Here is a 21,350-nt window from a genome sequence, read left to right as displayed (position 1 = left end):
TTCTTCCCACTTTTTTCCTATTGCGCTCTGTGTAGATGCTTTTTGTCGTATTCTTGTTAGTGTTTGCGAAAAGAAGCTCCACCGCTGTGTTGAAATTTTTTTGGCCCAATTTTGTGCAAATGAAGTGAGCGAGCAGGTTATTTAGTTTTTAAAGGAGTTACTGGAATTCGAGCTGGATATGCCAGCTGCTTGTGTAACGAATGGTCGCAATTTTTTCAAAATAAAATGAAAAAAAGTCTGAATTTTTTAGAAAATATTTTGTGTTTCTTGTACTTTTCCGACATAACTAATGCCCAGTTTGCTCAGTTTTTGTGATTGTCGGATATGCCCAAGCTTTGGGCTATCGTCAGATACTTTTGTTATACCACGCACAAAAAACACTGCACAATTTCCTTCTTCCAATTAGTAAAACTTTTGTGCGTGGTTTAATTTTTTAAAGAACGTGGTCGGAACATTCTTTGTTATTTGCACAGCAATTGGTTATCCTTGTCTCAATTGTCTATTGATGAGGAGATTCTTTAAAAACTTGTTTTTTAGTTTTTAAATTTTTGAACAACTTTCTCTGCTATTTGATAGATCTTGTGTACGTTGGCTAGATGCGAATACTCCAATTGAAGTTGAATAAATGATTTTGTCTTTCCCAAATAATCTAGTTTAAAAAATAAACAGCAAAAAAGAGATTTTTCTCGAATGTGGAAATTTGATTTGAAAGTGTTGAAGTGCCAATGAACGTAGTGAAGTTACAGTGCTGATTTGCATCCTCCAGACAAAACTCAATAAACTTGAAAATTGAAACACGTTTTTCTCAAACTCGGTTGACTTTTAACGAAAAGAGATGAAAACAAAACTTGCTGAGAAATTTAGTTAATGAATGTGGTGGATTTTTTTTGCGAATTTTGGTTAGCTTTTTTAACCCAAAAACGGATCGTTTGTTTTTAGTTAATCAATAATTACGTCAAAACTACCGAATCAATTGCTAAAAAAAAACTTATTTCTATTTAGGCTTCCTTTTATCAAAATCTAAGATTTCTCCAGTGTAATCTCCAAAACATAGCAAAATTAGTTTCTTTTTTAATAGACAAACAATGTCATTGTTGTTTGAAAAACACGGATTAAAAACAAATTGTTTCAATCTTTGCGCAAGTTTATTAGGAGATCCTACTCTGCTGTAATTTTTTTGGCTACAGAAGGGGCTTACATTGTTAGCACTTTGACAAAACTTTTTTAAGTAATTGACTCAGTAGTTTTAGCCTAATTTTCAATTAACCAAAAGAACTAAAAATGATCTGTATTATGAAAAGTTTTGGGCCCAAATTGCAGATTTTTGCAGAAATTCGCAAGTTTTGTTTCCATTATTTTTCGTCTAAAGCCAAACTATTTTGAAAAATAATCTAATTTTCAATTTTACGACTGTCCGGAAAGTTTAACAGTACTTGTATTATGTCATGGTTAAGCTTGATATTTCCTGATAGTGATCATTTTTGAGTTCAATTCAAATTCAGTGATAAAACGTGAATGACCTGTTTTCTATACTGGACTTCAATTTTTTGAATTCCTAGTGGAATAAAGTTTTTTTGGTTGATCCAAGTAGGTTCACTTTTAATTAGACTGTGTCCTGTCAAACATGCAAGATTGAGCGAAGTCGAAAATGTTATTCTTGTAACTCGAAAATTGTAACTCAAAGTGTTTTCATCGGTTATCGTTTTACGCGGTCTCTTTTAATTCATATACACTTTGCTACTGTCTGTTGAATATGTTTGTTTTCATTGTTTCAACAGCAAAAATCACCAAAAATTGTTTTGACTGAAATTTAAGAAAAATCTAAGGAAATTTCATCGCCAAAATGGTCTGAGGTCATAAGCAGTTGTAACTCATTGCCAATTCACTTAATATGGAAAACAGTAAAATAGCGTAGAATGTTCCAACTCGAATAAATATTGCATTGCAAAATTATATAGCAAAAGGTTGACTTTTTAAATTTAAATGTAATGACTACACGTCAAAATTCCAAAAATAAGCAAATCAGTTTGTTATCAAATTAGCAATTTTCATCGTCAAAGAATTAAAACGTGAGTTTAAAAAGAATATAATTTTGGCCATCGATGGACATCAAAGTACTAAAATTTTCTTTTAAAAAAGTTAAAATTATGAGTTTCAATTTCTATATTTGAGTTTGTCCTGAAACAGAAAAACCAAAATGTTTCTGAAATACGACAAACTCTACTAAAAATGGCCAAAATTTTAATGATGATAATCAAAAGAGATTTGCCATCTAAGATGAAGCGTAGAATTTCACACTGAACTATAAAAAACAGAATTTTTCATACATGACTACAAATCTTCAAGTTGAAAGATTCATTAACTGATTTTTTGACAGATTTAAGTTTTATCTCCGCACAAGAAAATGATAATTGTTTTAAACTTGGCTTTGCACAAAACAGTCAATGTGATTTTTGGCTCTCTCGTGTGGAAAATTGAGTAGATTACGGTAAGGTTTTAAAATTACAATTTTGCATTTGCAAACAAAATGCTGGTAATGCCATTACCATATAGGGTCAAACAATTTGCGTATAGAAGGAGAAATTTCAGACCAGTTTTCTCATAAATACATGAGAAATTTATGGCCAGCTTTTTGACATGGATAAGTTGTATGGAATTGTATGACTAGCGTTTTCGTTTTATGGAGGGAGTTCAACACTTCAGACCAGTTTTCTTCTCAATGAGACATATTCTTGAATTAAAATTCCAATCCAAAAAACTTCATTATGGCACCGTACCTGACGCCACCGTGAAGACGTCGGAAAAATACAGCAATGAGAAATTGATGAAATTTACTTGTGTGAACTAAAAAGCATTTCAAATTTTGTTAGTAACTTGAAACCTCTTCTTCGACCCCACCCCAACCCTCCACTCCAGTAAAGGATATTTTTTGTTGCTACAACCAGATACTGCATTAATAGGAAGATTATTTCATTATGATAACCATTCTGTATTATATTTTTGGAGTTTTGAAGCTCAAGGTAGAGCTTAATGACTACTCATTCATAGTTCCAAAGACGCTGACAATCGAATGGTTAAACTTCGTTAGTGTCTATCTCTCCAATTTACCATTTCTGAATCGAGTTTAAGCTAACTCGACCTCAATGTAGAGCCACCAAATTCTGTCATCATCTTTGTATCGCTATTTGAACAGATGCAATTATGACTCGCAACGTCATCTCACGTCTATGAATTGAATGTTTCTCCTCGATACCTCGAATATTTATAGCATGTATTCAGTGTTCAAACTATATATAACAGCTCCATGGTGTGTAACCTGAGTCGCACGTTGATTATACCAAGACTTGAATTGGTTTTATTTGTGATTAATTTCAAATTGGCACAATTGATATTAATAGATGGTGATATTTATTTCATAGCTTTTCAGTGCAAACAGCAAAAACATGTCAAGAGGTCGCAGCACAAATTGACATGTCTTCATTTCAGTACGACCCAGTTGCACTTATTAGCCCATTATTATAACTTTTTAATGAAAACACTAGCTTATTACCAACCAATGAACATCGAGTAATACCCTTTTTTGTCTCAGAAAGCCTCGCAAAATTGAGAAGAAACGACATTTGTTGCTGTCATTTCTCATGAAGATAAAACCAACGATTGTTTATAAATGGTAACCTCAACCACAGTATTGATCTATTTAATCTAGATCAGCAATATACCGGAAACCTTATTGGATCTCTTAACAAAAATAACAATTAGACTATGATCGATTTATGTAGAATTGACTTTGGGCTTCATTAAATAAAGTTTGATGGCCATTTTTGTTTTGAAAACAAAAGTATAGTTTGAATAAGTTACAAATCTTTCATTTGTGGAAGATACAGAGGGCGATCTTCAAATTTATTTGTCACCTATATAAATTATTATTTGCAGTATTGTTTACTGAAACAGTTAGTTGTTTTAGTTGTACCTAGTGATTATTATATTTTGCTTCAGAGCGTAAGTTTTCTGCATCACTTATTAAAAAAAAAGAATATTTTCAGCATCTCAAATTTACACAATGATGTTAAGAGTTACCCTTCTCGACTTGTCCTCCCTCTCATTCTTCATTATTATCTTCGGAAAGTCGGACGCCTCCTGTTTCAAGTAATTTGTGTTCCTTTTTTGTAGCTTAGTTGACCCAAGGATGTATGGAGTTACTTTCTTTCTATTCTTTCTTTCTGATGGTTTTAAGTACCATTTGGTTGCGAATAACTGACAAAATCAAATGGTAATTTTGTCATTTTTCTGGCTAACAGTTTGTTTTAGAAAAATTTTTGAATCATCTTGTACCTGGATCATTAATATATACTATGATCTTCGCTTTTCTGGCACACTTGATCTCAAATTAATCCCCGGCAGAGGTCCTCGGCTGGAATCCGGCCAGTACCTATGTTTTTCAAACTGACATCAATACGTTTCAAAACAAATTTCGGCTTACTGTTGACTGGATTTTGATTTTTCGGTTCAGTTGCTTTATTCTGCTTTAATTTTTTCTTCAACATTAAGTGTTTAAATCTTGAGATCTCATTCATTAAGAAAACGTTTTCTCCTATTGATTATTGATTTTAATATTTCATTAACGTCTAAAGATATCTTATGCAGAATTCTAAGGAAAAAGCATTTTTAGATACCTAGCGGTTGATATCTTGCGGTTGACATAAAAATCTAAGAATAAAAGAAGACTGCATTTTCGTATCTCTTGCGATGAGTGTTTTACAATAAACGTAAGAAAAAATGTATTTTGATATCATTTGCTTGAAGAAGAAACCGCGTTTCTTATCATTTTTATCAAATTGGGTTGATATTAGAAAAAAGATACGAAACGAAACTTGCTTAAGTTCTTAGCTAAACTATTATGGTGCAATTTATTTTGCAATATTCGCGCTCAAAATTTTGCCTCCAGGTGAATAATCTTTTTTTACTTTTCAGTTGATCAAAAGTTACGCCAGAAGTACCGGATCAATTGCTGACAAAATTATATCAAATAGTGTCTTGTTTACAGCACAGCATGTTTTGCCCTCAAATATTTATTTTCACGACTCGCAGCTACAAAAAATTGTTTCAAATTGAAGTTAGCATAGGCAGTAGGCAAAGAACTACAATGCTACCATCATTGTAATTTTCTCACTTTAAGACAAACGGTCAAATTTGTACAAGCCAAAAGACTGGATTGTTTTGACTCCTTTTTAAAATATCTGCTGATGTTTTATCAAATCCGTGAAACCTTCAATTTTTTTTTCGGATTCTTCGATTTGAAATGGTTTATATCGCACTACACCCTACGTACAACCTTACGCAACCTTCTATGAATTGTTCGCGGAATCCGCAACATTGCTAGTTTTTTTTCTAATATGGATTCCTTAAACCAAGAGCTTAACTACTGTATTGCTCAAAATTACTCCAAAAACTAACGAATATGTTAAATTCGCAACAAAAAACTCGGTATCGACAATAAAGTTTGCGGAATCTGGAACAGTTTGCAGAGTCAACCAAAAATAAAAATAGATGTGTGTTGTAAAAAATTACGGTGTCGCGGAGCCCGCAACCCATAGCCGAACACGCAATTTGTAATCGGAATCCGCAAATTATAAGCAGAATGCGCAAACTCTAAGTTGATTCTGCAGATTCCTCTTTTATTTTGCCTACAATTTGAGGATTTCTTGTACATTCGCAAAATCCGCAACAACTAGTCATAATCGCTTGTTGCAGAATCCACGAGAAATTTTTTGTGCCGTCGAAGTTTTTTCAACCGTATTTGAGAACGGAATCAACAGAAGTTTTGTAACTTTGGGCTCGCAATTTATGGAAATTTTGTAAGTGGAGTTCTTTTTATATTTATGGATACCTGCAGTAGTTGTTTTTCAAATACGCATAACTTTCACCAAAAAATTTCTTCGCTTTCTTTTGCTTTGTTCTTAAAAACTTCAACACACAATGTCAAATATAAAATGTTAATCTTATCGCTAGAACTGAGTTGTATAGAATTAGTTGGTTTGGAATGATTTAACTCGCATTATACGCTACGTACAACATTCGGAGGGCAAACGTTGCATTCTGTGATTTGTACGAGGAATCCGCTGCACTGCTAGTTTTCTGTGATAATTATTTTTTTCTGGTTTGATTCCATAAACACACAAGTTAACGACTGTACTGTTCAAAATCACTTCAAAAACGGGCAACTTTGCGGAATCCGCAACAAATTTGACGGAATTTGTATAATTTTTTGCGGAAGGTGGAATAATTTGTGGAATCCACAAATAATTAATAATAAATAAGAATTGTAAGAATCGCGTTGTCGCGGAACTCGCAAATTGTAGCTAGAATCTGAAAATTGCAGGCGAAATGTGCAAAATGTAAGTAAAATCAGCAGATTCTGCTAACATTTTGCGGATTCTGCCTAAAATTCGTGGATACTCCTTAAAGTTTACAAAGTCCACTTACGTTTGCGGAATCTGGAGCAACTAGTTATATTTGCTCGTTGCTGAACCCGCGACAAAATTTATATGTCAACAAAAACTTTGTTACACGTACTTGAGCGCGGAATTTTAAAAAATGTAAGCTCAGGAACGGAATTTCCGGAAATTTTGTTAGTGGAATCTTTTTTATTTTCATACATGTCTGATAACTTGCATTTGGATTCAAATGAACTGCAAAAATAAAAAAAAGTTGCATTATATCAAAACTATTTTTTTGCTTGTATAATTGTACCCTCAAGCGCATCATTTTGACTTTTACTCAATCAAAAATTACACTAGAAACATCGGATCAATCGCTGACAAAACTATTTCAAAATGAGCCTCCTTCTTCATAGCCCAAAATATCGCCTTCATTTATTTGGTTGCACATTTCAAAATAACAAAATAAATTTCAAACTGAAGTTAGGATGTGCGTAAAACAGAGGACTTTTATTTTATCATCATAATTTGTCAAGTCTGCTCAGGAGAAAAGCCTGTTTTAAGTTCTTTTTAAAATACCTGCATTGTTTTTTTTTTCAATTTTAATCGGAGTCAGCCAATTAGAATCGTAATTTGCAAAAAGTGAGAAGATTCTGCAGATTCCGCTTTCATTTTGCGGATTCCGCCTGCTTTCGTTTACATTCGCGGAACCGGTGCAGCTAGTTATAAATGCTCGTTGCGGAATCCGCGAGAGAACTAATGTGCCGATAAAGTTTTTGTTAAATGTATTTGAGCACATAATCCACAAAATTTTGTAAGTTTGAGCGCGGAGTGCATGGAAAATGTGTAATTGGAATCCTCTAACATTTTGGAACAAGTTTAAAGACTTTTCTTTGGGCGCTATTGACCTACAGACATGAAATTGTGCTCCTATCCAGTGCGCAGTTTGGCCTCCTAATAAATTTGTAAATTGGTAAAAAAAAGAGTAAAATTTATCCCAAATTGGCCATTTTTTTTCATTGTAAGAAACCTAAAATATATATAAAAATTAGTGTCATTTGAATACTGTTTTTTTTTTTGCTGGTGAAAAATAATTTAAAGTTTTGGATTTGTGTTTAGGAAGCCTGAAGTAACTTTTCCCGAGCTAGGTTTTAGTCCTTACTCAGGTACTTACATATAGCGACCACAATTTGGTTTTTTAAATATTTATGTTGCATTCATGAATGCATAACTAACTGGTCGGAACTTTTTGTGCTACTTGCAATTGGGTGAGCAAAGTCTTCAAAACGAAATCTAAGTAGAGCCTCCTTTAAGAATGAGCAAGAAACGACATTTGCTTTAATGCAAATGTCGTTTCTTGCTCATTCTTAAAGGAGGCTCTACTTAGATTTCGTTTTGAAGACTTTGCTCACCCAATTGAGGTCTGATTACAGAACCTAAACCTTATTCAGCCTCTTCAGTTTTTTCTCTTCTCCCTCAGTTTGATGTTTGTCTATTTTTATTATTTTGGTTTCATTTGGAATGCCAGAGCAATTGTTTTGGCAAAAAAAATATTGGTTAGCATATTTGTAGAAGTGAAATTTGTAGACCTGGTACACCCCACCTCAATTGTTTGCCACATAAAAAAATTGTACAGTTTTTGCTTATGTTTTACGAGTTGAGTGCAATTTTAATCTCTTTGTTTTTAGAAACACTACACAGCCGTGCTGCAATGGCTACTTCATGAGTGAGGTTGACAACTTCTGCGTTGCAAGTACGTGTCATTTTTTCTCAGTAACTTTACCCATAACAACTAAATTGTCCCCATTTGTTGCACTTTATAGCATAACAATCATAAAAAATTGTTTCTGGGAAAATGCGTTTTCAGTTAATTTTTTTTACAACGACAAGTCCGTTAAATCAGTGAACAATTTCACGATTTTGTTTTGAATCATCTGTCTGTCTTCTATTTTTTTCCTTTCTGTACGGTGTACTGGAGAATTTTTTTTGCCTGTTTGCCGTTCATTTATGGTAATTGTATTTCGAAGGGGAGTAACAAATGAATCAAATTTTTGCAACTTCATAAAAAATAGCAAGTGTTTTTCAGCCGAGTACAAGACTTTTTCCAGTTAAAAAAGCTGATTGCAGGATGACTGAAATTGGTTATCTCCAATTTTAGTCATGCAGATTATTTAAACTATAATTAAGTTCCTGATAAAGTCCCGCACTGGAATTTTATAAAGTCGATAATTTAAGTTTTATTGTCAAAATCTAAAAAAATTATAATAAAATAATCAGCTAAAAATGAAGTTTAAAATGAGAATCTGCTAACATCAAAATGGGGCTGGAAAGAGCCAATTAATGTACAATGGATTTTATTAGATGGATTTTAATATAATCCAAGGGAAGCCCTGGACTGTATCAAAATCCGTTTAATAAAATCCATTGTGCATTAAATGGCTCTTTTCCAGCCCCACTTTGATTTTTGCAGATTCTCATTTTACAAACGTCTGTTTAAAGTTGCTTTCAATCTCCAAACTGTAATTAAAAATATCAGTATGAACAAGTGAACAAAATTTCAAAACTTTTTTTTACATGGAAGTTTCCGTATGGAAAATTTTAAAATATTTTTATTTTGCAACTTTACGAAGAGGTGGGAAACAGGAAAAGAGACTATTAATTCTAATCTATGAATTTCCGCTGATAAATATTAGTATCTAGGATTTTCTCGAGATGGGGCTGATTTTCAAAAAAAAAATGAACAAATATGGCGATTTTTTTTAGGTGGACCAAATTGATTTCCTGAGTTCTCCAAAAAGCCCTATAAGGCAATATTTTTTAAACGTTTTGTGCAGAAGGCAAGTTTTTGAAATATTAGGTCAAAAACTGCCCAAAAATTGCGTAATATATATGAACGGTACGGGTGAATGTACGTATGCACTTACAATTCCACTTGGAACCAGATCTAAACTAGTATTTATCATTGGCTATTATTATGATATTTTATTTTATCTCTATGAAATATTAAATACTAACCAATCATACTCCATCAAACTAACAGCCCACTTATTTATAAGTGTTGAAACTACTTGTAGTTTCAACACCAGAGCAATTTGAATTAAACTTAGAATACAGTTATTCTCATTCTGGAACTAACTCGCATAAGCCAGTATACTCTAGATCTATTGAGCCTAGCAGAGATTAGTTAAACACCCTGAGACTAGTAGATATAAAAGTAAGATTAGGATCGGTATTAGACTAAGAAGTTGCACGAATCTATCCGGCCGAAAATAAGATAGCGTGACGAGCAGACGGTGTACCCTATCCGAAATTACTCTATGAGTTAGAGATCCATCCTAACTCATCTGGTGCGACCAAAAAGTCTCGAACAGACCTTAACTAACCTAGATTTAGAAAAATAGTATTAGACAAATACAACATTAAAAAAAATGTTAAGTGACAAAAATTTAGTAGAAATGTCCCCACGACTCAATAGATCACAGCCAATTTTCCGAACACATCGAGAACTACCCAGTATTGGAAGAAGACCACGGACAAGAGACGACGTACGACTAGGAAGAAATCTATCAATCGATTTCATGATTGTACGACAAAAACGAGATCAAACTTCTATATTTAGAATACTTCCACCAGTAAATTCAAATTTTCATTTACTGACATAGTGTTTGAAAAATTATCTTCAATAAATTTTCATGGCGCTAAACCTATTAATTATACAATAACGACTGATAAAAACAACACTTGTCGTTTTCCTTAAATCAGCTGTAAGTTAAATAACATCTTGAAAACATATTTAATGAATATAAAATACAAAAATTAGTTAGTATAAAGCATAATTGTTAGTATAAATAAATCATCCTTTCATCCCAGCTTTGTCACCTAAAATATAACAGCAAATCTCAAAACATTAACATCATCAAAACTAAACACTTAATTTTTTCTTCCTTTAAACCTTTACCTAAAAGTTATCAAGGCCTATTCTTGTTTTCACTTAAATTAAATTCACTTAAAATAACAGATCATCAAGGCTTCCCTTGGATCTTCAAATTAATTTCACTTAAATTAAAATAAATTAACTTTATCTAAATATTCTGATCATCATGGCTTCCCTTGGATCTTTAAATTAATTTCACTTAACATAAAATAAATTATCTTTATCTAAACATTCAGATCATCAAGGCTTCCCTTGGATCTTTAATTCACCTTTATCTCAATTAAATTTCATTTCATTAATTTTATATCCTGATCATCAAGGCTTATCCTTGGATCAAATAGAACAATTTTGTTCTCCCCCACACATTTAGTAAAGTGTCTAACGACCTCAAACGTCGATTCACTACCCAACCCTTCCTCAAGACCCAGGACTAACAGAAATTTTTCAATCAAACTAACCATTCTAATTAGGATAAACAGTGAAGAACTTCGGTTATTCATCCTTCACTTGACCCCCCCCCCCTCTTACCTGACCCAGAATACTACTTAAACTTAGTTAGTTTAAAATAGTATCTAACGAACTACTTGTGTTCTAATTATACCTGAACCTTGTGGATCGATTTACTATTCTCCAACCCTTGAACACAATCACTACCCCTGAGTAAGATTAAGTAAGTTAACACCTTAACTTAGACTAGCCACGAGAAAGTAAAAATCATTGTTCGGAATCAATATACGCTTTTCTCTCCAACCCATCAATACGACCCAAAATAAGCTAACCACAAAAAATTGTAAGAATTAACAGTTTAAGACATTGGAAATCATTAACCCAAATATTGCATCGATCATCCTAAACCTTATGTCAAGAGATATTTTAGGAAACAAACAAACACTCATAATACACAATTGTTTAATTAACGACAAAAATCACACCACACAGACTAACAATAGTATACATAAGAACAAAAAGACAAACACTAAGAAAGAAATTATTAACAAACAAAAACAAATTATTAGGAAACGATTTTCAAAACGAAGAAACGCAACTACCAAAAAACTGAATTTAAAAGGTGACACCAATTAAGTTACAGAAAATCCGACAATAATTGTCCGTAAATGTTAGACACCATTTTGAGCACAAAAAAATAAAGTTTAAGACACAAATTGCACGAAAAACCCTCGAAAAACAGGCAAAAAATGGCACAATTTTTAATGGACTTTAGGTCAAATTTTTCAATTTTTCCCTAAAATCGTGAAACCTTATTTTACGAGACGCAAGATAAAGCCTATAAGACCCAGATTAGTTAATAAAAGCAGCCCCAGAAGATCAACAGAGAAAAATTCGCGTCCCAACCCAAACCTCTGAAATCCACCAAAAAACAAGAAATTTGGACATATTTTTCCAAACTATTCAAAACTAGAGAAAAAAATCAAAATTCTAAGCATGTTGGGCCCTAGAAATGACCCTTGGCTATGACTAGGATGAAAAATTAGATGAATATCCTGATCATCAGGGCTTATCCTTGGATCAAATAGAACAATTTTGTTCTCCCCCACACATTTAGTAAAGTGTCTAACGACCTCAAACGTCGATTCACTACCCAACCCTTCCTCAAGACCCAGGACTAACAGAAATTTTTCAATCAAACTAACCATTCTAATTAGGATAAACAGTGAAGAACTTCGGTTATTCATCCTTCACTTGACCCCCCCCCCTCTTACCTGACCCAGAATACTACTTAAACTTAGTTAGTTTAAAATAGTATCTAACGAACTACTTGTGTTCTAATTATACCTGAACCTTGTGGATCGATTTACTATTCTCCAACCCTTGAACACAATCACTACCCCTGAGTAAGATTAAGTAAGTTAACACCTTAACTTAGACTAGCCACGAGAAAGTAAAAATCATTGTTCGGAATCAATATACGCTTTTCTCTCCAACCCATCAATACGACCCAAAATAAGCTAACCACAAAAAATTGTAAGAATTAACAGTTTAAGACATTGGAAATCATTAACCCAAATATTGCATCGATCATCCTAAACCTTATGTCAAGAGATATTTTAGGAAACAAACAAACACTCATAATACACAATTGTTTAATTAACGACAAAAATCACACCACACAGACTAACAATAGTATACATAAGAACAAAAAGACAAACACTAAGAAAGAAATTATTAACAAACAAAAACAAATTATTAGGAAACGATTTTCAAAACGAAGAAACGCAACTACCAAAAAACTGAATTTAAAAGGTGACACCAATTAAGTTACAGAAAATCCGACAATAATTGTCCGTAAATGTTAGACACCATTTTGAGCACAAAAAAATAAAGTTTAAGACACAAATTGCACGAAAAACCCTCGAAAAACAGGCAAAAAATGGCACAATTTTTAATGGACTTTAGGTCAAATTTTTCAATTTTTCCCTAAAATCGTGAAACCTTATTTTACGAGACGCAAGATAAAGCCTATAAGACCCAGATTAGTTAATAAAAGCAGCCCCAGAAGATCAACAGAGAAAAATTCGCGTCCCAACCCAAACCTCTGAAATCCACCAAAAAACAAGAAATTTGGACATATTTTTCCAAACTATTCAAAACTAGAGAAAAAAATCAAAATTCTAAGCATGTTGGGCCCTAGAAATGACCCTTGGCTATGACTAGGATGAAAAATTAGATGAATATCCTGATCATCAGGGCTTATCCTTGGATCAAATAGAACAATTTTGTTCTCCCCCACACATTTAGTAAAGTGTCTAACGACCTCAAACGTCGATTCACTACCCAACCCTTCCTCAAGACCCAGGACTAACAGAAATTTTTCAATCAAACTAACCATTCTAATTAGGATAAACAGTGAAGAACTTCGGTTATTCATCCTTCACTCTTTCAATTGCGCTAGGGAGAAACTTTTTAAGATTTCAATAATGTGAAAAACAAAGAAAATGCAAAGTGAAAAAAAAAATTGTATGATAATAGAGTTTGAGCGTAGCAGTACTTTGCACCCCGATAAACACGCACTGCAACCTCCACTGAATATATGGACACCTATTTAGTATTATGCAAGGATTGCTTAACATGCCAATCAAACAAAAAATACACAAGTTTATTGTCAACCCACTATAAAATCAATATGTTATAATCTACCACTACATACCCACGATGAAAATCACTTTCATCATCCACAAATTTTAAAATGAGCTTCCTGTTCACACACCGAATGAATTTTAAGCAGAGACAAAAATCACAACAAAAATTACCAGAAAGTAAAAAAAAATTATTACAAAGACAAAATATTAATTCCCAAATAAATTCCCGATTTACCCCAGCTAAAAATTTAAAAGTCGTAACATATGTTTTAATTCCGAATTTTACAACACAAAGGAATTTCTAAAAAATTACAACCACTCCGAAGAGGACCGTATCAAATAATTGATAAACCCACTGATGTAACATACAAACCTTTAGGCTTAAGCAAAACAAAAATCGTTCAACATCGAAACAACCTTTTACCTTATTACCCAAAAGAGTACGCACTTCGAGAACTTACTCAACTATACTCTTTTACATGACTTAAAGATATTCAAAATAGCTCAGAACAACATCAAAATCAAAGCACTGATATGTCCCCATCTAAAAACAATTAGATAAAAAGGACAAAGAACTTCCCAAACAAATATCAAAAAACTTAGACAACAAAAAAAATCACTCAAACAGAAAGAAAAAATCGAAAACTAGAAGAAAAAATTATACCACAAGATCGAAAAGAAAAATCTCCACATAGACAATCATCGCGACTTCGTAATCAGCCACGAAAAGATTACAAAACATTCATCCCCCAATCTAAAATATTAAGGAAAGTTGAATTTCAAAAACCACTTTAAATTAATGAACATTTTCACCTCTTGAAGATATTTTCATGGACCAAACATTTTCTCAAAATTCATGCTGGAAGGCTTTTGAACAAATTAATTCAATTTCAGCCAATAAGAACTTTTCCGAATCTTCGCCCCATTTTCGACACGACTTCTTTAGCCGACAAATAATAACCTTCAAGCGTATCTCTAACCATAACTTTAAGACCTCCGGGTCAGAAATAAGCAACCCGCTCAAATTTGACAACTGAAATAAACCAAACCTCAAAATTGCAACCCTCTCCTATCAACTAGAACAAAAATCAACAATATTGTCCCAGCTTAGACCTCGAAATACCCTCAAGCAAAAATATTAAATTAACTTAAAGAACAAAATCGACATGATCATTTAGCCTAAAGTACAAATAATTCTCAAATACCCCCGATCATCCAATAAATAAAAATAAAACTAGGAAGTCCCTTAATAGCCCTCCAAACTTCCCCTCACCAAAAATTGCTTAAACCGAACCTACTTGGCAAAAAACCAATAAATAACCAGACCACACTCGAATTGCTTTGGCCACTTCTCCAAACTAAATACATCATTTGCTTACTAGCTAAACTAACCCCGACGAATAAGTTAAGTACGAATTAAATAAATTATTCTAATAAATTCGAAACAAAACTAACCAATCTTAATAAATGTTTTCTTTTTTTCTTTAGTCTTCACAGGTACGATCATCAATCATCTACAAAAGAGAAAAACGAAACAAAAAACAGAAAACTTTTTTCTAAAATCATAAATTTAGATGAACCAATTACAATAAATGAAGCAGTAAAATTTACCCCCAAAACAGCATTAAATTGATATATGAACTCTTTTCCCATATGCAGTAAATATTCTTAAAATGAAAATAAATTGATAATTTCAACTCCCCCAAATAAAGCCGTCAAATTAATAATTTCAAAGTAGTAAATTTAAAAAAATTGCCTATAAAATTAAAGCAGTACTAACCTTTTCAAAGACGCTTCTTTGTAGTTTTAAATTTTCACTCGCCCATAAATTCTATCCAAATTCGCACTGCTCGCCCACAAAGATTTGTTTAAAATAATGAATTTACTTTTTAACTTTCACTGATAATAACTTTAACCAGTTTTAACATTTCAAATTTTCCTTTAACCCGGTTGGAAAGGAATTATGTAATAATCCAAACTAACCAACGCAAGCTTACTAAACACCACAAACTACAACCTAACAGCATGATTAAGAAAAGAAAACGCACGGTACTCAAACCGGATTAAAACAAGCTTACAACTGGATATATTATTCTCTCAAAAATAACCGAACTAAAGAAGAACGCTTTTGCGATAAAAATTAATACAAGATCATAACTAAAAACAGAATTAACAAAGATTTGTATATGTAAATGATACAATGCAGTATATAGATTACATACAGCCCAAAGACGAGCAGCAAGGAATTTGACAACCCAATCACACTCCAACTACGGAATAGCAAAATACACCCGATATGCTGCCTACAGTCACTACACTCAACGGATTAAAGTACGACTTGGCATCGCAGCAAAGGAAACCCATTGCGACAGAACAATTGCCATCTCGATGTTCAAGTATACGTACAGATCCAAGTCACCAGGCAGTGCATCCAAAGTCGAACTAAACGACACTCTCGAATGTGATTAGACCATTCCTATTCTCTAAAATCAACCAGTACCAGAAAAAAGAGTATGCTCGCAACATCTAAAGAAAAATCACCATCATCCATCCTACACTACAATAAGAACATTGATAAACTAAAACTCTCTAAACCCCGGATGGGTGGAACCAGATCTAAACTAGTATTTATCATTGGCTATTATTATGATATTTTATCTCTATAAAATATTAAATACTAACCAATCATACTCCATCAAACTAACAACTCACTTATTTGTAAGTGTTGAAACTACTTGTAGCTTCAACACCAGAGCAATTTGAATTAAACTTACAATACAGTTGTTCTCATTCTGGAACTAACTCGCATAAGCCGATATACTCTAGATCTATTGAGCCTAGCAGAGACTAGTTAAACACCCTGAGACTAGTAGATATAAGAGTAAGATTAGGATCGGTATTAGACTAAGAAGTTGCACGAATCTATCCGGCGGAAAATAAGATAGCGTGACGAGCAGACGGTGTACCCTATCCGAAATTATTCTATGAGTTAGAGATCCATCCTAACTCACACTGCTGGGGCAAGGGGTGGGGTGCAAACCTTGTGGGTTGGTGTTGTGGGGGGGGGGGGGTGGTGGAAGGGGGGAATGGTGGAAGAGGGGGATTGGAAGGGGAGGGGAATCATTTTACGACGCGGTGTAGGTTTAGAAATCAAGTAGGCCGTGCAGTCAGATCAATTTGCAATTTTTTGCATTACGCATCTGATAAATTCAGAAAACAGGAAACAAAAAATTGATTTCCCAATCTATTGGTTTTAATTTTAAAGAAATGGAGTATATTAAATCAATGAATTATAATCGTGTTTATTCATTTCCTTGTCTGAGGGTGACATGAGATTTGATCATATTGGCTGCATTTTAGACCATAAAAATCCATAATAATTGATTTTTTTTTCTAATTAGATGTGGAGTGGTTGCGTATCGTGCAAAAAAAACTTTACAAGATAAAAATTCGTCCCAATGGGTTTTGTATAGTTCTGTGTAAGCTTCAAATGGAGGCAGATGATACCGCAACTGTTCGTGATTGGCTGACAGCTAAAATAGTTTTGTTCAGAATAATTTTTCAACAATTTTTTGGCTATCATTGTCATCTCCTAATTGTGAGAAAGCAATAAAAAGAGTTTGATGATAGCGCAAACAATCCAAATCGTGTGGCTAAATGGTTTCCAGAAGATTTGTGATAAGCTCGATTTAGGACTGTTTTGAAAAATATAGCCGACGATTTTTTCTACAATGTTTAATTTCAAATTTTTTAATATTTGATTTTTTAAGGTTTCCTCGTATACGGAAGCAATGAATGACTTCCATTATAAAGTAGCTTCTAAAATTGACCTTTAATGTTTGAAACAATGAGCTTTTTCGCTTTATTTTTTTTTCTCTAATATTCTCTACCCGTACTGAATTTTTGCAGTAAAATCAGATCTGGTCACTGTAAAAGCTTGAGTTTTTCAGGACTGCTACAGATCTGAAGCATGTCTATTTTATGCATGCGCATATCTTGACACAAACCTACCGCAGACCTGATAATTTCTGAAAAGCTGTAAGAGTTTGGATTTAAAACGTTGTTTATTTGTTGTAACATAAATCAGAAGCTGTTTTAGGCGGCAAATAAATAATTTCAAAAAAGATCGAAATTCAACAACAAATTAAATTTTTGGAAATTAGAAAAGTTTTCGATATCTGTTTGTTGTAATGAAATGTAAAAATATTTCAACATTATCTATGGTGTTTTGATTCGCTCACTTTTTAAACATTTGTTTGCTCTGATGGGTCTATGAGTCAGAATCAAAAGCATGTATGATCAGATCTGATTCAAAGCTGAGCACCTCTGATTCAGATCTGATCACTTCTATGGGAAAGTTTTTTTACAAAGTCTAAAAGCTTGCACGCAAGCTCAGGACTGGTTTTTATATGTTCACCTATTAAATGACGAAAAGGTGAACTAAGGTGATTTTGCATGAAAAGATTGCTACGGATAAGTTTTAATTCGAGAATTAACTAATGCAAGGCGGGCAATGCGCAGCGCATGTAAAATTAAATCATCAATCGTATAAGAGTTATGATTTGAAATTTTTCAAGCAAAAGTTGGTTCAAAATATTGAAATAGTTTTCAATCAGTATTTATAGTTACTGCATTAACTGCCGCTTGAACGCTGCAACACGTTCTTTCTTGACTATATCAACGTAGTACTCTATAGGTTTCTTCGGAACCGCCACTTGATGCGTTTTGGTCTCGTTGCGAGACCGTTCGTGGTAAATAGTCTCTTGCTCTGTGTAGTTTTCATAAACTACATATTGTTTCTTTCTCCCAATCCATTTTCCCACTTCGCCATCCCATTTATCTTTTATAACCGGTCTCTGCTTAGTGACATTTCTAACTTCTGGTTCCAAATAAGGAACCTGGATTGTATAGCTTTTCGTCTCGTATTGTGTTGGTTCGGCGTTTCGTCGTCTATTTGCTTCGGTGTTTATCTCGTTTTTCAGCGCCTGAAGAGTTGTGAGCTCGTACTTTTTCACAGTTCCAATTTTGGTTATCAAGTTATTTACCTGGGCTGTTAACTTATTGGGATCCAGGCTTTTCCAGACACCTGAGTCTGGCTCAACGTGACTATTTTCCCAGAAAACAGCCGGCACTTTCAGATCGGAGCAAATCTGTTGCAGATTTCGTGTTCTGGCTTCGCTTTGGGGTTCTTTTGTCAACACGACAATGCACGACTGCGTTACTTGTGGTCCGAATGTTTGAGTCAGGGTTGCCAAGTTTCGCCGCATTGTTATCGCTTCACCTATGAGAAACACAGAACGATTACAGAACTTGAAAGATGTTAATGGCGCCAACTGAATTCTCTGAAACAGATTGTCCTATTTTATATCGCGCTATTGGTTTCGATGCTGAGCAACATAGTATGATCAGTTGTTAAGTTTAAATGGTATGTCGATTCTGTTTTCTGCTTTTTGGTACAATAAGTCATCCAAAAACCTTAATAAAATGTGAACAATTATTCGACGCATGTCGACAAAAGTCGAGAAAAAAAAATATTCAATAAAGATTTGAGAAAAAGTGTTTTCTAGCTATGAAATATGTTTAAAATTGTCAAAATTCAAACTCACTTCGGAGACTTTCGAAGACAAGGAATGCATCCACAGCAGTGGTGAGTGAAGTGCTCAGATGGTACTCTAACTTAGTCCTGATCTCCTTGTTGGACAGTCGCAACTGTGAGTCATTCATGCCCGGAGTGTCGTAGATGTTCAGAGTCTTCCCTCCGCTCAACTGCGTCGTACACTCCGACACTTCTGAACATAGCCAGCAAAACTTAAGCTAATGCTGGTAGATTTTTTGCCCCCCCCCCCAGCCTAGTAAAAATATAGAGCCACGTCACCGTGGGGTTTTTGATAAGCCTTAAGATTTAAGCGCTAAAAGAAATTTTTCAATCAGTTTTCAAGCGTTCAAATTACTGGCTTGAAATTTAACCAATTTTTTCCTGCATGAATTGGAAACTTTTTGCTCCCCCTCCCCCCCCCCCCCCCCCTCTCCGCAAAAATAGTGCTAACAAAGCACACCAATAGTGGTGGACTCTCCATTGTCGCCTCCGACTCGTTTCCAGTCGCGCCTGTTGGCAATCGTGTTCACGAACGAAGTCTTGCCCACCCTCGTATCTCCAATCAGCATCACGTTCAACTCGACCATTATAGCTTTGTTTATTTCCTCACTGACATAAGTTAGGAACCAAAATTAATTCTTCCTTATCTATGAAAAACAGAAACTATTTATTAGTTATGCTTTTTTTCAAATTTTTATTTGAATTGTTTGGTGATTGGTATAAATTAAACCCCAACAACTGAAGTTTCAGCGATGAAAAGCAAAAATGAATAGCTTTAACATCCAAAAGTGTAATTGATGTAAAACACGTGTATTCAGTTCACTGACGCAAGTAATGCTTCTGTAATATTTGTAGAAACAACATCACAAGCGACATACTAGAGCAACTCATTTAGTTCAAAGTACAAGCGTGACGTACAAGGTTTATTACGAGTTTGTCATAACCGTAGGATTATGAATAAGAATCCAGTAATGGCCCATATTCTATCAGCTTCCGAAACTTTCTGCTTATTCGCTGTGCGATCTTCTTGTTTTAAGAGTTCCGAAGCTATCGTCAATTGGTATTTTTGATGGTCCTTTAATAATGATCTTTCAAACACGACACACACTATATCAAATATCTTCTGACGTCAAATTTGGAACTGCAAATAAAATATGTCGTACAAATAACAAGAATGTTGCTGCAGTGTTGTTCGAAGAAATGCTGCAAATAACTAGTTTTGCAACAGAATAAAGACTGAAGAAACCTATTCGAACCAGCTGCTAAGTCATTAAGTTCACAAAACAAAATCATTATAAATTTATACGAAGATTTCAGGGTCTTTTCTGTTGTACGGCCCAAAGCTAGAAAAAAAAGAAGAGCATCTGTTCCAGATTAAAATAAAAAAATATATTTCTCCTTTTCCTTAGTTTACACCAGCTGCGGAATAATGGGGGGGGGGGGGGGGTGCGGGTTGCGGGGTGCGGGGGAGGTTATCGGATGCCCCCCCTTCTCAGAGATTCGACCCCCTGCCGACCCAAGGGGGCCCCCTGGTACTATTTTGAAATATCGGTCTTTTTAGTGAATTGGGGAGCTCAACAAATCAATTTGGTCGACCTAAAAAAAACGTCGACAAAATTTTCAATTTTTTTTTCTCGAAAAATCGCCGCCTTCGAGAAAACCCTAGATCTGCCCCTGATTTACACAATCATTTATAATCGTGTTTCTAGTTTTCCTTAATTTAAACCAACAATGTTCAATCACTGTTTTTTGTTTTTTTTTTTGAAATTCTGACTATCATTCCTAAATAGATTCAATTTGGTACCAGATATAAACTATATTTATTATTTGGTTATAAATCGAATATTTTATCTCTATAAAATATTTATTATTAACCAATCACAATCCATCTAACTAACAACCCACTTATTTGTAAGTGCTGAAATTACTTGTAATTTCAGCACCAGAGAGATTTGAATTTAACTTAGAAATTAATTACCTGTCCAAGAAAACTTTAGCAATCGCAATAAGCCAGTATACTCTAGATCTATTGAGCCTAGCAGAAACTAGTTAAACACCCTGCGACTAGTAGATATAAGAGTAAGATTAGGATCGGTATTAGACTAAGAAGTTGCACGAATCTATCCGGCCGAAAATAAGATAGCGTGACGAGCAGACGGTGTACCCTATCCAAAATTACTCTATGAATTAGACATTAAAACATAACTCATCTGGTGCGACCATAAGTCTCGATCGAGACCTTAAAAAACAAATTAGTTTAGAACTAACAGATAGATTAAAATTAG

At 33.9% G+C, this 21,350-nt stretch overlaps 2 protein-coding genes across 2 annotated transcripts in view; one reads left to right on the top strand and one right to left on the bottom strand.

The window, feature by feature from the left end:
- Positions 1–3,301: 3,301 nt before the first annotated feature.
- The window catches only part of LOC134841665 (multiple epidermal growth factor-like domains protein 10), a 40,575-nt gene continuing 22,526 nt past the window's right edge, over positions 3,302–21,350 (top strand). Inside the window, exons 1-2 of the mRNA XM_063857701.1 lie at positions 3,302–4,146; positions 8,126–8,190. Coding sequence (XP_063713771.1) covers positions 4,061–4,146; positions 8,126–8,190 — 151 coding nt within the window. The 5' untranslated portion in view covers positions 3,302–4,060. The remainder of the gene's footprint in view (positions 4,147–8,125; positions 8,191–21,350) is intronic.
- Positions 17,943–19,869, bottom strand: LOC134842470 (uncharacterized). The gene is made up of 3 exons (XM_063858822.1): positions 19,526–19,869; positions 19,076–19,258; positions 17,943–18,750 (listed from the first exon to the last, which is right to left on the bottom strand). The coding sequence occupies exons 1-3, from the start codon at positions 19,650–19,652 to the stop codon at positions 18,095–18,097; spliced, it is 966 nt and encodes a 321-aa protein (XP_063714892.1). The 5' UTR covers positions 19,653–19,869; the 3' UTR covers positions 17,943–18,094.

This window comes from Symsagittifera roscoffensis, chromosome 3, assembly GCF_963678635.1.
Source record: "Symsagittifera roscoffensis chromosome 3, txSymRosc1.1, whole genome shotgun sequence".
In the NCBI taxonomy this organism is placed as follows: Eukaryota; Metazoa; Xenacoelomorpha; order Acoela; family Convolutidae; genus Symsagittifera; species Symsagittifera roscoffensis.
This window is presented reverse-complemented; position numbering and strand designations above follow the sequence as displayed.